Source organism: Culex pipiens, chromosome 2 (genome assembly GCF_016801865.2).
Source record: "Culex pipiens pallens isolate TS chromosome 2, TS_CPP_V2, whole genome shotgun sequence".
NCBI lineage: Eukaryota > Metazoa > Arthropoda > Insecta > Diptera > Culicidae > Culex > Culex pipiens.
The window spans coordinates 65,182,485-65,199,091 of record NC_068938.1 but is presented as its reverse complement, the minus strand read 5'-3'; the positions used below and the strand labels follow the sequence as shown (position 1 = coordinate 65,199,091).

Genomic DNA, 16,607 nt, shown 5'->3' with positions numbered 1-16,607 from the left:
TCAAAATTCAAGACCTGCGGCGGACTAAGGCGTTGGACGGTTTTTGGGTAAACTGGCGGTTTTACTCCAAAAACCCGACGGACGCAGCGCAATGCCACCGTTGCCAGAAATTCGGCCACGGCTCGCGGAACTGCAACCTCCAGCCCCGCTGCGTGAAGTGCGGTGAGTCACACCTCTCGGAGGTGTGCGCACTGCCACGAAAGGCGGACTTGGGGGAAAACGCAGAACAAACCAAGCCGCGCGTAAAGTGCGCGAACTGCGGCGGTAACCATACCGGTAATTACCGCGGATGCGTCGCGCGCAAGTCCTACCTCGAGGAGCAGGAACAGAGGAAGAAGAAAGCAGCAGCGTCCCACCCTCCTCAGCGAAGTACGAGTGCAGCCGTTCCTGCAGCTGGCCAGCGAACGGTTCCAGCGGACAACTCAGCGTTCCCTCCTGGCTGGGGGCGATCGTTTGCCAGCGTGGTCGCTGCCGGCAGCGGCAATGCGGCCCAGCAAGAAGTGACCGGGGAAGATCTCTTTACCCTGCCGGAGTTCTTTGCTCTCGCGGGGGAGATGATGACGCGGTTTCGGAGCTGCCGTAACAAGGCGGAGCAATTTCTAGCCCTCGGGAAATTAATGATTAAGCACATCTATAAAGGATAAAAAACTGTGATCTAGTTTTAAGCTTTCTCTATTTCTATCCCCTTTTCCTAGCAAGTTTAGTAAGTTTTTTTTTTCTTAATTTTTCTTACTCTTGGCAACACCTTTATTTACAAGCAATAACTGTTCCAAAATGGATTATGATGTAACACACAGCTGAAAGGAACTCCAAAACTCTGTTTTGTACCTCAAAAGAACTTATTGTATCTGATTATTCACCAATAAAACCGAATTTGAAATTTGAAAATGGAAATTAACCGATTTCAAATGTTATGGCCGCAAATGAAAGGTAAGGGTGGCTAATTTTTGATTCCGATCTGTAAAACTAGTTCTGGCGAGGGTTCTGAGCACTGCGGCAATCGATTTTACCGGCGGGTTGCTTCCGGTTGCATTTGATTTGAGGAGAAGGTTTTTCAATCCACCAGGGGCTTATTCGGGGGCAACAGTTTCGGTAATCCGGAACTTCCGGTAAGTTTCATATTTGCAGTGTTTAGCATGAAAAACAAACTTAGACCAATCTTTCAAGTGTGCGCACTTTTTGAGGAGGGGGCGCAAACCGAAGAAGAGCGCAACTCGGGGGAGCGTTATTTCGGGGTTTGAGCGCAAATCGAAGGAGCGTTATTGAGGGGTTTTGGCGTAAAATGGGATTTTCTTTTTTAATTTTATTTACAATTAAACAAAACAGTTATATAAGGGGTCATCTACAAAACACTGATAATGGGCCATCCTCCAATCTGGGTATCCAAGAACTCCCGGATGTCATGGCCTAGATAGCTACCTGATCAACGGAGGTCTCGACGGAGGTCTATATGGGTGAATTAACCATCGGTATAGCTTCAGATAGCTTTAGTGAACCACGATGGATACCCTTCGCCATGTTGGATTATTATGGGTCCTCCAGGAACTCCCGGGAGTTATGACCTGATGATCCAAGGCTGTATATCATAGGTACTCACGATCTTGCTTTGCATTAGTGTGAGTGCATGACTCCGTGCCACTAAAACCAAAACAATAACAAACGAACAATGGACCATACAACTAGCCATGAATTTGCTTGAAGATAAATAAATACATGAATTGTCTGCCACTCGCTTACTTCGGCGGGGGAATTCGGCCCACCAGCAGGACAAAATAAACACCATATCTGCCGGCGGCTCATTGCTGCAATTGCTGGCAGATCGTTGCGCTAGCTTCGACAGTTTCCAATCGTTGGTGCGATATATACGAGAAAGTGAGAAGGTTGTTGTTTTCTAGCACTCTCTCTTTTACTCTCCTCTCAGAATGAGAACAATGTTGCCAGTTTGATGGAAATCAGCATGACAGTGTTGCTAGTGGTTGCACTTAAGCAGCACTTAGTCAGCTTTGGACAGTGCAGTTGAATAAGTGCTGAATCGCATTTGCAAATGCTGTTGCGCGGCTAATTAGCAATGAAATGCCAATCTGTTGCCGATTTATTACTTTTTGCTAGTGCTGGATGCAAGCTGGATGGTTACTTGGGAAGTCTTTCATATATGTTTATAGGACCTATTTCAAAGAAAACTCTTGAATTTATTTTTAATTTCGACTCCTTTTGAATTTTGGATTTTTCGTTTTTACTTTTAAAACTTTTCTTTATTTTTGTTTTTTTTTTAAATTATTGATTTCTGTAGACTATTTTTGATTAGGTCCTATGTATAATCAAATGTAAATAGTGAGTGTGTCCCTCTCACGCCTTATTTAATTATTTTTTTTAATTATGATTTTTTTTATTTTATATTTTTTTTAAGTTTTTATTTTTTTTTCATTTTTAAAATTTGAAATTTTTTTTTTATTTTTTTCAAAAATGTCTAATTTTGTAATTGTAATTGATTTTTTATTTGTAACGAGAGCCTGTTAGTGCATAACTTTTTAAAGGAGGTATTTTTTTAAATTTCGGGTAGCAAAGTGAAATCTTAAAGAACTGCTGGAGCAAATTTTGCTACCGCGACAGCTACCGGTTGACGTCGGGTGAAATTTGATTTGCTTTGATGTGGATGTGGCGCTGGAGATGCACTGACAGCTTCACCTTAAAACTATTTGAGGTTTTTTTTCTGTTGAATTTTATTTTATTTCAGAAGAAAACTTTGTAGCGTTTTCCAACCATTCCAAAAATGATGAACTTCTCATCACAGTGTCCTGATGCGCCACACGCTAACGACAAACCACTACAATTTTGTTCGGCACAATCGAGATATTACCCAGTCAAATCAATCCGAATTCTGAAACGGAATCTAATTAGAATCGTATACAAATTCCGTTTCAAACGCAACAACCGGTTCCGTGTTCGAACCGGTTGTTGCGTTTGAAACGGAATTTGTATACGATTCTAATTAGATTCTGTTTCAGAATTCGGATTGATTTGACTGGGTAAAAGTGCAACATGGAGTTAAAGTTTCAGTCAAGCTTCTGTGAAGTTTTCCATGACAGCTGGGAAAGTTTCACTCCATGTTAACGGCTCACATCTCTTTTTTAATTTCTCGATAGATTTTTTCGCGCAACAAAAGTGATGCGCACTTCGGTTTGGTGCAGCGCGCATAATACGTCAGTGAATTTTTATATTAGGAACGAGCAGGTCAGGATCCATGTTTACACTTCGGTTTTGGCCTATTTACATTGTTTTGCTTGATTTGGAAATTTAGAATCAACCGGTTCATGACATTCCTATCCCCCGACAAGTTGAACCGGTATATTTTTCCTTCAACTGATGACAGGCGCAAACGTCAACACCGTCTCGCGAAGAAAAGGTCCCCGTTCGTTCTGTCATCATCCAGCAAGCGGCGTGTCGTGCGGTGGTGATTCCGACAGTTTGCAGAATTTCAACTCGTTACGGAAGCGAAATTCCGGTAAACATCTGCCCGACGCATTCTCCGGTGAACCGTCTGCGGAAGCAACCGAACCATGCCTCCGAAGAAGCCTGCCGCCGGTCCTTCCAAGAAGACCGAGACCAAGAAGAAGGAGAAGGTCATCGAGGTAAGAGGATTGGTGGGAGGAAAGATTTTTTGGGGTAATTTTGACGATTTTTTTTGTGTTTTTTAGGACAAAACCTTCGGCCTGAAGAACAAGAAGGGAGCCAAGCAGCAAAAGTTTATATCCCAGGTGGAGAAGCAGGTCAAGAGTGGTGGACACCACAACTTGGCGGCCAATCCGAATGCCAAGAAGGAAGAGAAGGAAAAGAAGCTGAAGGAGCAGCGCGAGTTGGCCGCCCTGTTCAAGCCGGTTCCGACGCAAAAGGTGGAAAAGGGCGTCGATCCGAAGTCTATTCTGTGTGCGTTCTTCAAGCAGGGCACCTGTACCAAGGGTGACAAGTGTAAGTTCTCCCACGATTTGACGATCGAGCGGAAGGCCGAAAAGCGGTCCATTCATGTGGACATGCGCGACGGCGGCGAGCAGGCCAACGACACGATCGAGAACTGGACCGAGGAGAAGCTGGCCGAGGTGGTGGCCAAAAAGCACGGCAAGGAGAAGACCATGCCGACGACGACGATCGTGAGTATTTGGGCGGTGAAGGTGGGACGATTTCAAAAACTTAACATTTTTTGTTCTATTTCTTTGTCAGATTTGCAAATACTTCCTGGATGCGGTCGAGCGCACGTTGTACGGTTGGTTCTGGGAGTGTCCCAACGGGGAAAAGTGCATCTACCGGCACGCGCTTCCGCCCGGTTACGTGCTCAAGAAGGACAAGAAAAAGCTGGAATCGCTAAAGGAGGAAATTTCCCTGGTCGACCTGATCGAGCGCGAACGAGCTGCCCTCGGGGTGAACCAGACTCGCGTCACGCTGGAGACGTTCCTCGCGTGGAAAAAACGCAAGATTCTGGAGAAGAAGCAGCGCGAGCAGGAAGAGGACGAGCGCAAACGCAAGGACTTCAAGGCCGGTCGCCAGAACGGACTGTCCGGCAGGGAAATGTTCAGCTTCAACCCCGATCTGGTCGACTTTGGCATGGATGACGGCGAGGAGGCCATCGAGAGCTACGGCCGAAACGAGGACGAAGACGAGGACACCAACGAGTACAAGGAACTGGACCTCAGCATGTTGTCGCTGTCGATCAAGGAGGTGGACAACACGGGAACCGTTGCCGAGGAGGACCGCTGGGCCAAGATGAAGGCGACGCTTCCCACGGTAGAGGAAAATGGAGAAGACACGGCGGCAGCAGCAGGCTCGACGGAACCCAGCGCAGCACCCTCGGACGCGGCACCCATCAACGAGAACCTGTTCCTGGACGAAGACCTCGAAGGAATCGACGACGAGCTGAGCGATGACGACGATGATGATGATGAGGGAGATGAGGGGGGCAAAAGTGAAAAATCGTGATAAGGAGATATTTTGATTGTTTTATTTTTGCGTACGTTAGTTCTCTCGGCACACATCTCCTCCGGATCGGGGAAAGGAAAGCGAAGGATTGCGTCGAGAGATTTGAAAGTTCACACCGCGCTGATTGTTCCCATTTAAATGTTTTGAAATTTGGCTCGTAATTAAATGCATCAACTTCAACAGAACCGTTTTATTTACTTTTATTTAAAGAATATTCGAAATTTCCTCATAACATGAAAGAAAATCTTATTACTATTCATTGTCGATACACGTTATCGAATATAATAGATAAAAAAAGAAACTAACGTATTTAAATTTCAATTCTACGGTTTTTTCTCAAAATTTATTTTCCCTAAAAGAGCACCCAGCTATCAAAATCTAAACGTAGAAATATGTACCCTCCCTGCAAAGGCCTATGAATTGATCTCAGTTGAAAGGTTCTCCAAATCTCTGAATGGAGCATTTCCATTCGAGCAGTTTTTGCTTTTTTCTACAATGTATTTCTTATGGAGCGAACTGTCAAAAACTGCTCGACTGCGGGTGCTCCATTGCAAATGTAACATCTTGGAGCAAAACTGTTAAATCCTAATAAAAACAAATTGAAAAAAAAAAATCATTTATTTTCATAATATTAGAGTAATGTATTTTTCGGTCTTTTTTAATTTTTGTATTTTTTAATCCGGCTGAAACCTTTATGGTGCTTTCGGGCCATTTTGCATAATTAGTTTGTTCATATAATTTTCCATTCAAATTTGGCAGTTGTCAAATCGAGAAAGGTGTATGTATGAAAATTCAAAAATCTGTATCTTTTTAAGGAATTTTTGATCGATTTGGTGTCTTCGGCAAAGTTGTAGGTATGGATAAGGACTACACTGAAAAGAAATGATACGCGGTAAAAAAAGGGTTGGTGATTTTTTATATAACTTTTTGACACTAAAACTTGATTTTCAAAAAAAAACACTATTTTTATTTTTTTTTATTTTTTGATATGTTTATCAAATGCCAGCTGTTGAGAAATTTCAAGGTTGAGCAAAAAATCCTTCACCGAGCTATGAATTTAAAAAAAAATTAAATACTCGTCGCAAAAATTTTTCAACTTAATTTTTCGGTGTATATTCAAATTTGCTATCAAAAAGTACTTTGATTTTGATAAAGTGCACCGTTTTCATGTTATAGCCATTTTTATGTAACTTTATTGAAAATAGTCGAAATTATTCATTTTTAAAAATTAGTGCCCATGTTTGCCCACTCTTGAAAAAAAAATAAAATTGTAAAGCGGTATACGCACTTCGGAAGGAACCTCCTTTGTTCTGCAATTCGTAAAGCTGTTTCTTGACCGCTTTCCTTCCGATCTGCATACTAGCCTTTAACGTGAAGACTTCCATCATTGCCATGATTTTTCGTTCCAAGATATAAATTTTGCGTCGCTATCACTATTTTGACAAAATTCCTTCTACAAGTTGTTTAGAATAGTGCCCTACACATGCTTATTCTTTTTTGGTAACGATTATCCCATTCCTTGCGATGTTATGGAAATCATCATTAATCAATAATTGCCAACTAGGACGTCAATGATTGTACCACACAATTATATAAATTTTGAAACACATTTGATTTAGACCAAAAATACTTTCAGTGGCTTCAAGAAACAACAACCGGCACATACTGATTCATTTTGGTGGCAAAATTCGTTAAAATGAATTCAATAAAGAGCATTTTAGAGTGATTGATTGATTGATTGATTGATTGATTGATTGATTGATTGATTGATTTTTTATTCGGTAGGAAAAGCCACCAAAGCAGTAGCACCAAAAACCTACATCGTTTTAATACAATATACAATAAATTTTAGTGTTTACAATTAACTTTTAAATATCCGGTCAAACTCCATTGGTTTCCACCTGTGAAGGAGTTTGGTTGATCCTGGCAACAGAAATCTGAAATGATATAAAAGAAGTGCATAGATTATGGCGATAAAGGCAAAATTATAGAATAAAGATAATTGTGTCGGAAAACTAACTTTTTAAACTGAGTTTTAGAAGGAAGCAAAAGTGAAAAAAGAAAGAAAAAAAGAGAAAAAAAAAGATTGGAAAACAAAATAATCTATGTAGCAAGAAAATCAAAGGATTTGAGGATTTGTTCAATAACAGTGGGTTCATTCAAAAAAGAAAGCAATTTGTTTTTAAATATTGATACGCTTTGACAATCACCAAATTTATTCCAAAAATAATTATATAATTGAGCACCTTTGAAAGATATGCATCTTTCGCCGGCTAATGTTGAAATATTGGGTCGGTCTAATAAATTATGGCTTCTGGTAAAGTGTTGATGGTTAGATAATTTGAATTTTGTATTACTGTGAGTTTGTTGATGTAAACATAAATAAATGAAGCAACATGTTTGAATTACGTAAATAGCTCTGACAGGAATGATGTTTTTGTTAATGTTGTACAAATCGGCAGAGTGACTTCGCAGTGGTTTTTTATAAATTATTCTTAAGATTTTATTTTGGGCTATTTGAAGTTTGTTAATCAAAATATTACAGGAGTTTCCCCAAACTGAAGTTATGTAAGATAAGTGAGAATTAAATAGTGAATGATAAATTATCAAAAGTACATTAGCAGTTAATTTGTGTTTAATTTTATAGATAATTCCAATAATCTGGTTGAGTTTGTTCAATAAATTATTAATATGTGACGACCAATTCAATTTATTGTCTAAAATGACACCAAGATATTTACATTCGTCTACTATTTTTATATCAGCAAAATTAGTTCTAGTTAAAGTTAATGGATTCACCGTCGAGCGATTCGAATTTTTAATATTGATTATGTTGGATTTATTTATGTTTAGTGTGAGCTTGTTTAATCGAAAATAGTCAGTTAACAATCGAAGATCATTATTCAAATTTATATCATTGATTACCATAGATTTGTTAAAGTAGAAAAGAGATGAATCATCAGCAAACAATTTTAAATCACCTTTAAGAGGCAGTAACGCTAAGTCATTTAAGTAAACTAAGAAGAAAAGTGGACCCAAGACGGAACCCTGAGGAACCCCTACATTAATCAAAGCTATTAAACTATCAATACCATCTAAACTAACAAATTGGACCCTATTAGAAAGATAACTTTTGAACAATTCTAATGCAACCCCTCTTACACCTGCAAAGTTAAGTTTTGTTAGCAAAATTTTATGATCAACAGTGTCGAACGCTTTTGATAAGTCTAAAAATAGCCCCAAAACATCGTCTTTCTGATCTAAGTGAGTTTGAATTTTGTTAACAAGATCAATGACAGCATTTTTAGTAGAGGATTTATGTCTGAAACCGTATTGCTGAGCACAAAAGAATTTATTTAAGCACAAAAAGTTATTTAGTCTAGTGAACAGGATTTTTTCAAAAATTTTATTGAGCAAGGATAAAACTGATATAGGTCTATAATTATTAAACAATGAAGCAGAACCAGATTTGTAAACGGGAGTGACTTTAGCAATTTTAAGTTTATCAGGGTAACAGCCGTTCAACATACATAAGTTGAATATTTCAGTGAGGATTGGTGCAATTATTAACTTAATTTTTTTCAAAATGAAAGAAGAAATTTTATCATAACCACAACTTGTATTATTATCAAATGAATCGATTAGGGTGATTATTTCAAACTGGTCAGTTGGTAGCAATAAAAACGTTTTTTGACTTTGCTTCAATGTTTTATACTTATTGACGTTATCATTTAAATTTACGGGAATTTTATTTGCTAATGTTTTGCCTATGGATGAAAAATAAGAATTGAATTCATTAACAATGCTTTGTTTATCTTTAATTACAACTGATTCACCTGTTTGCAAAATTGTTGTCATTGAACTTGAAAAATTTGATTTATTGTTACGACCCAAAACTTCATTTATATTACTCCACGTTTCTTTAGTAGTTTTAGAATATGCAAATTTATTTAAGTAGTAATTTTCCTTTAATGTCTTAGAACAGCTGTTTATGTTATCAGTCAAAATCTTAATTTTATTATCAATATTTTCAACATTCTTTCCGTTAACCAACCTTCTCTTCCTAGTCTTTCGCAAATTTCTTGATGAGTTCATCATTTTTTTTAAATTATCGTTTATCCACGGGCAAATCTCCTTCGATTGTTTCCTGATTATTTGACTAGTTGTGCAGTCAGAAATAGATTTGTTAAGTGTCTCAATAAAATAGTTATAAAAGGAATTGGGATCAGCGAAGTTTCCCATGTAGGCTGGACTGAATCTCATTTCTAATAACTGTTGTAATCTCGGGTAGTTCGTGATATACTTTATTTGTTTATTTATAGTTTTATGAGGAATGAATTGAATAGATGAAATAATAATATTGTGGTCACTATCTGGAAAATTTATGGTGTCGTTAACTATTGATGAATTACTAATGTGATTGAATAAAACATGATCAATTAAAGTTCTACTTAACGGTCGAGTAACGTTCGTATTGGTAATAGAATAGCCATAGGATGAAATCAAATTCTGGTAATCAACTAGTTTATTGGATGGAGTAAGCAAATCAATATTCATGTCTCCAACTATAACATGAAGTAAGTTATCAGAATCTAAGGTATTTTCTAAATGGTTGAGAAAATCGTGGAAGTTTGAATCATCAGGGGGTCTATAGTAAGAAGAAAGTAACAAAGAGTTGCTAGATGAGCTAGAAATTGAGATCTGAATGAAATGGAATGATTTAAGGCCTGAAATTATTTCTTTGTTGGAACAAACTTTAAAATTTAATTCACTTAAAACAAATAAAGCTAATCCACCTCCCCGTCCGTCCTTCCTACATGAGAAAACAGAAGAATACCCATCAATGAAATAAAGTTGCGTTAAATTTTCTTGGACCCAAGTTTCACCAATAACAATGACATCTGGTTTGCGTGGTAATTTACTTACATTGAATTTAAAATTATCAAAGCGATCAATATTGAAAAATCTCGATCAAAATCATCAATGCTGTTATACGAAAAGTTAAACTTGTAGTGATCAAGACGTTGCTCAATATCTTCCATTTAGTTGAGTTAGTTTCCCGATACAATTACCTCTGTACTAAGTGCAGGGTCCTTCCGTCCCGTCTGCTGCGCCGTGACCAGGATGAACTGGAGGTCTTCGAGGTCTCCAGAGTCGGCCACCCGGAAGCGCTTGTTCGTCTCGGGATGAGTGGTCCCCCACTTTCTTCGAAAATGATAAACGGCTTCAACGTTTTTTGTATTTTTTTCATAAGCATGTTTTAATGAGCTTTTTGTTGCATTTTCTTTCTTTTAATGTGTTCTAACATTGACCAAAATATGAGATCGATCTGACGTCTACAGCCAGAGTTATTCAACTGTCTCATTGTAGACGCACCTAGCTGGAACAATGAGACAGGTGGGGAACAATGAGACACTCTACGAAAATCAATACTTTTCTAGTAAAACATTATGTTTTTATATTGTTCCATTGCAGGTGACTTGCCTTGAACATTTTTAAGCAATTTTGCCAACATGAAACTTTAATTAACAAAAGTTATACTTAAAAGTATTTGAATTTTGTAAAATCCATATATATTTTCTCCAAATAACTTTATAATTTTGCTTAAATAAAGTTCAAACTCAGTAAATATGCCAAAAATCACATCCAATTCATGTGTTGAAAGATTTCCATAGATTTTGAAAAGTTTAATAAAGAAAAATGAAAGTGTCTCATTGTTACTCATGGTCCGAAAAGAGTGGGGAACAATGAGACAGCCCTGGATTCTGGGTATATTCTAAATTTTGGCCAAACTCAATAATAGGACATTGTAGCCCAACTCATGCCCTGTGAAATAACGAAATAAATTTGGAGAAATATTAGTTTTTGTGTTAATGGCAGCCTACGTGCGAAAAAGAAATTTTTGTCCATAAATTACTTTTATGAATGACTTTTTAAGGGAGCGTCCATAACCAAAGCCACTATTATTGCAGACGTGTATCTAGTAGATACACCTTTCCCCCAAATATGAGCCTGATTGGTTGAAACTACGACTTGTGAGAGCCATTTTAGCATTCCCCGTGTCTCATTGATGACTACTCTACCCTAACTGATATTTTTTAAATGATGTACTAAAGTTAACGACGTGTGACTTGTAAATTGATAATACGAAAGACTCGTGAAGGCTAGGAAGGGGAAATCCGCTTAACTTTATTCGTTCGAACGTACCTGTTTGTACAGCTTCAACTACATCACTTGAAGAACGACTGCAAGTAGGCCAGCGTAGTCATATGATCGTTGGTGTTCTTCTCGATCGATACCTCAATGTCCTTGTTCTCCATCAGCGCGATCTTCGTACGAGCCACATCCAGTCCCGCGTACGTCACCTCCTGTTCTCCTGCCTCGATCAGCTGTTGAGTTTTCAAATTTTCATCGAGAACAATCAGCTCGTAGCTTCCCCTGTTGTCCTTCCGGGCGGTTCTTCCCCGGATCTGCGTTTCCTCCTTCACGTCCAGCGAAAAGAAGCTCTGGATCACGTGCACGCCGCCGTTCTTCTCCACCGCAACGCTCGACTTGTAGTCCACGCCACGGCCCATTCCTCGCGTGGCCAGCGTCACCGTTTTGGCGACTCCCGCTTCGCTGATCAAATGCTCATGCTTGCCTTCGTCGGTGTTCTCGGTGAGGACCTGCAGACGATCGAACTGGCCACAGTACTGAGCGCGAAACTCCAAAAGCAGCGTGTCGTCGTAGAAGAAGATGATGGCGGCACGATTCGCTCCGACTGCGGCGTGGGCTTGGGTGAAGATTTTGCCCATCCAAAGTGGCTTGGTGGCCAGGTGGGTGAAGTTCTGTGCGGGGTTGAATGCGAGATTTGAGCACCCGAAGAAGGACGGCATGATCGAGGATCGGTTGATGTTGTACAGACGATCGATGGCCGCTTTTTCGTACTGGTTCAGCGAGGTCAACGTTCCCGTAACCCCCAGGATGAGCGGGTAGGCCTTCGGCAGCATGGCGTAGGACAGAGAACCGCACCTAACGTTTAAGTAGCCATAGTTTTTCACAAAATCCACTTCAACTTGAAAATTGTGTTGTTTCAATCTTAAATAGTTGAACACTGACATATATCTTGGTATGGTCCATGTCACGAAACGTTCTTTGTCTCTGTAAGCGATACAGCCGTAGGCGTCCAACTTGTAATATCTGTGCTCAGATGCAACGCTATTGACCGCAACGGCATTTTCGATCATCTCCTTCAGATGAACACTAAACAAACTTTTGTTGGTAAACTGCTTTCGAATGTAGTTTTCTCCAATGCAGACAACCAACTCGTAAGATTTTTCGTTGTTCAGAAATTTTTCAAAGTCTAGTCTCCGTCCAAAAGAGTGCGAGGAAATGAATTCGTTGATGTGCAGCGTCACTTGCTGAACATCACGCAAGCCAAGTTTGTGTACCAACATCCAGATTCGCTCCTGAATGTGATCCAAACCAGGTATAATAGGAGTAGTGATAGGCCAGTATTCCGTTCCGTAGTATTCCTTGGTGAAGAAGACGTCCACTTCGTCCATAAGAAGAATTGAGTTGTCCTGTACTTGCGCTTTGGGTTTCTCCGGTCGCTTATTTCCTGGTTCCGGTAGTAATAAGTCATTTACAAACTTTCGAAGGCCCATCCTGTTACCATTGACCTCCGGAGCTATCATTGCGTTGGCCATTTCACGATATGTGTTGTACTTAACAGCATCTTCAATCTCCAAGATGTCGTACAAGTCAACAAAATCCTTAGCATCCCGTTTCACCAAGTAGTCGTTGTAACAGACCAGCTGCACCTGATGACCCGTCAGAGCCAAGACCGCCGCGATCAGGGCCAGGACCAGCGACTTTCCTTGACCGGTGAGAACCTGCGCCAGGTGCTTGGACACGCCCTTCTCTCCGCTATCCGCTCCGAGCAGCCTCAGCACGCACAAAATCTGGATGCAGTGAGGTTTGAAGTACTTTCCAGTGCTGGACACATCCGCAGACACCATGGTGGACCACACGGCGGCCACTCCAGCCAGGATCTTCGGCATCTCCGTCCGTTTGAACTCGACGCTCCACTCTTTGAACAGAATCGGCTGGACAGACTCCAGCAATGGCTTGGTCAGAACGGCAACCTTAGCTTTAAAATCCTCCTCCGGAACCGTTTCTGCCATGTACGTCTCAAACTGGTCACTGTACTGCTCGTACGCTTGCTGGAGTTGTTCTGCGTTGAACCCGCCCTCGTCGTTCTGCTCGCAGTACATCCTCAACGCCTCAGCGACGCTCATTTCGTTCTGCTTTCGCATGTAACAGAACGACTCCTTGATCATTCCGACTCGTTTGACAAAGTCACTCAGCGATGGACAGGTCTCTACGACCTTGCAGAACGGGTTGATCCTTTCTTCTACGAACATGTCGAACGAAACGTATTCTTCCTGCTCGCGTAGATAGATCAGCGTGCTTCGGATCGACGAAATTAGGACGCTGCTGGACACGATCTGGTCCGACGGAGATAGGCATTTGTTGGACGTCCAGCGTTCGCGTTCAAGCTGAGTATGTATGCAGCCAAGCAGCGTGGAGATCACCTCGATGACGCAGTGCTTTGGACCAGCTTTACCTGCTAGCAGAACAGGAGCAATCTGCTGGAATTCGACAGGCTTGACAACGCGGTACACCTGGTTTTCAGTACCGTTCCACTTGTTGTCTACAGGTTCAATAAATTCCATCGTAATTAGGGCTTTCATCGGCTTTTCCGGCAAGGATTTGATCAACCAATCAAAGCACACGTCGTCCAAATCAACGATAAAGTCGTTCAAGCACCGGAACAGGCTGATCACGTGCTCAGCGCCGACGTTCTTCCGCAAGGCAACAACCACAATCGCCAGCAGCGTCTTCTTTATCTGTTCCATCTCCCCGAGGGCATTCTTCGACGGAATGTTCTCGATGATGCCGCAGCGATTCTTCCAGTAACTGCTGAAAACGTCGATCAGATCGCGGAAAAACTTCGTCGAGTCCGCCCCCACCATCGTCCGGTTAATGGCATCCAGTTGGGCCTGCAGGATTTGCTTGTCCTCGTAGGATTGCGCCTTGTCCGAGCTGACGAAGAGGAAAATCTGCACGATGAACCGCCCAATGCTGTGCGTGATGACCCGAATCATCTCCATTTGCTCGAACGTGGCCACGCTGAGCAGCTGAACAAAGTTCTGCAAGATTTGCTCGAATATGTCCAGAGCGTGGTCGTCGTCCGGCAGAACGTGGTGAAGAACGTCGTCAAGCAGGCAGAACCAGACGTAGAACTCGTCCGCGATTCCCAGCGGGTTTTGCTTCGGTTGACCGACCAGTCGTCGGAACAAACTGCCCAGCATTGATTCCCTGGCAGCGCCGCCCAGCAGCCGACGTGGCTTGTAGTCAAACGGCTTCGGATTGTCCGATGCCGGATCGAAATGCTTCAGTAATCGAACCACGAAGAAGTACTCCCGCTGAAGACACTTGGTCAGACTCGTTTCCGACTTCCATCGGATCGCGGTCTTCATCGCATGCCAGCCGTTGCGATCGCTCAGCAGCAACTCTTCCGGATTGTGGTCGGTTTTACTGACGATCTCCAAAATCAACTCCTCCAGACTTCGACATAGCGAGAAATAGATCGGATTCACGACCGAAACGATCGCATCGCTGGGTTTCGAAGTTTTCACGCGATGGATCCACCGCCCGGCAAGATCTTCCAACGGTTTCTGAAAGATTTCTCTGTTCAGCACCTGATCCAGATCGTGAAACACTTTCACGTCTTTGTCGTGCATCCGAAAAATGCTCCGCTGGGGAACATCCTTCAGCTTCTCGCGAAGGCAATGCGGAGCCATGTCCAGCAACGAGTTGGCGCGATTCTCCACAACTGCGGTGCAAAACTCCTTCAGTGTGGCCTTGAGCTCGTGAGTCGGGTTGGCAAATCGGACGTGGAAGTGCCCCAGGAAGCGATTTCTGCGTTCCGTGATTTCCTCGATTCGATGTAGTTTGACGGCTTGTTCCTTCAGGATTGGTGGCGTGGCCGAGTTGTTTGAGAGCAGCTCACTGAAGTCAATGTAGTTGAGGTTGGTCGATTTTTGGACGACGGAAAAGAGTTGCATCGCGTCGGCGGGATCCGTCGCTGCTCGTTTTTGGATGTGATTGATCGTGGCCAACAGTTGGGTTCGTTCGCGGTCCCGATAGGCCATCACCTCATCCACAAAGATCTGGCCAATGCGGAGTTGCCTAAAGAGTCAAGCATGTTTAGTCAGTAATAGTTCTAAGTGCTGGGGTGTTATAGTCCCTACCGGAAGAGTGCTGTTTTCGCTTGGGCAAAGTGGCCTGCACTCAGCACCGGAACCGCGTGCATCAGCTCAACCCTGGCCATGAAGCTGTCGTCAATGAGAAAGAGACAACCCTCGTTGTGCAGCCGGATTTCCATTCCGTCGTGGAAGATTCGTGCCGAACACTTCAGCTGGCTGACCTTCAACGGCAGCGTTAGTCCCAGCGAAATAAATTCCAGCCCGTTGGAGCTCTCAAATCGGACTCCACCGGTGGGCGTTCGTGTGAAGCTTTCCGGTACTTCGTGGACGATGGCCGGAACTGTCATAATTTTGATAAATTTTTATTTGGGGCATTTACAACAAACTATTTACTTTTTTTACCTTTCGTCTCCGAAGAGACTTTAGCAATGACCACCTCGGAAGTGTCTAGTTCCGTTCGCTGGTCCTCGTCAACATACAGCGCAATCAACGCCTCCAGGATGGAATCGTCCATACTCTGATCGGGCTCGGCAGGCCGTCGCTCCTCCTTGTCGAAATCATTCTGCGTTTCCAACTCCTGCAAGATCTCAGTCTCCTCGCTCGGTTCAGCCAGTTGTTCGTCTTTGACAGTCACTTCCGGACCACCGGAACAGCTTCCGGCCGGGGCATCAAGCCCATCGGGTGCCGCCTCCAGTACCTCGATCGATTCACCGTTACTCAGCAGCTCGAAGTCTTCCTCCGAGGAGGTGGCTTGGCCAGCGGCTGGTTCAAACAGCGATGCGATTGCTTCCAAGGCGGAATCGCCATGGTTCTGCTCGTCCGGTTTCTTGGAGGGGGCATCAAGATTTGGTGCCATATCCTGGTCGAAGCGAATGGACTTACTTTACTTGAAAAGTTGTAAGAGATTCAACTGGGTTGAGGACAAACCTTGTTTTAAATTTTGGGAAATTCCGGAATAATCACGGGCCTCTCGCACATCCGAAACAAATTACGTCCACATTCCAACTGAACTCATGGCTTTCTACTTAAGGTACTCGCGATTGAGTGTGTAGTGGTGCGGTTGTCAAAATCGCTATCTCTGACTCTGTCACTCCGATGAAGGTGACTTTGTTTATGTTTTGGTTTTCCTGGCACGGTCCATTGTTCGTTTGTTATTGTTCTGGTTTTCGTGGCACGGAGTGGTGAACTCACACTAAAGCAAACTAAGATCGCGAGCACCTATGATATACAGCCTTGAACTGAACTGAATCAAGTTTGTTTTCGCGCGGGTTCAAAACAGACGCGTCCAAAAAGTAACGGCAGTAACGGAGGATCCGCTGTCTGCTCACATCTCTCGTTTTATTTTAACGATGCCGAGGATCCCGAGCAAAAAGTTATCGAGAAATT

At 42.3% G+C, this 16,607-nt stretch overlaps 2 protein-coding genes across 3 annotated transcripts; one reads left to right on the top strand and one right to left on the bottom strand.

Annotated features, from left to right (window-relative positions):
* The first annotated feature begins 3,390 nt into the window (after positions 1 to 3,390).
* LOC120418414 (zinc finger CCCH domain-containing protein 15 homolog) lies at positions 3,391 to 5,153 on the top strand. Its single transcript, XM_039580794.2, has 3 exons — positions 3,391 to 3,629; positions 3,696 to 4,145; positions 4,216 to 5,153. The coding sequence occupies exons 1-3, from the start codon at positions 3,558 to 3,560 to the stop codon at positions 4,966 to 4,968; spliced, it is 1,275 nt and encodes a 424-aa protein (XP_039436728.1). The 5' UTR covers positions 3,391 to 3,557; the 3' UTR covers positions 4,969 to 5,153.
* Positions 5,154 to 11,121: 5,968 nt separating this feature from the next.
* LOC120418408 (uncharacterized) lies at positions 11,122 to 16,231 on the bottom strand. 2 transcript variants are annotated; one of them, XM_039580785.1, is made up of 4 exons: positions 16,149 to 16,231; positions 15,624 to 16,080; positions 15,267 to 15,561; positions 11,122 to 15,204 (listed from the first exon to the last, which is right to left on the bottom strand). In XM_039580785.1, exons 2-4 carry the CDS (start codon positions 16,075 to 16,077, stop codon positions 11,199 to 11,201), a joined length of 4,755 nt encoding a protein of 1,584 aa, XP_039436719.1. In that variant the 5' UTR covers positions 16,078 to 16,080; positions 16,149 to 16,231; the 3' UTR covers positions 11,122 to 11,198. The 2 variants fall into 2 exon arrangements, with proteins under 2 accessions (XP_039436719.1, XP_039436720.1); XM_039580786.2 differs by having other exon boundaries at positions 15,624 to 16,102; positions 16,149 to 16,219.
* Positions 16,232 to 16,607: the final 376 nt, after the last annotated feature.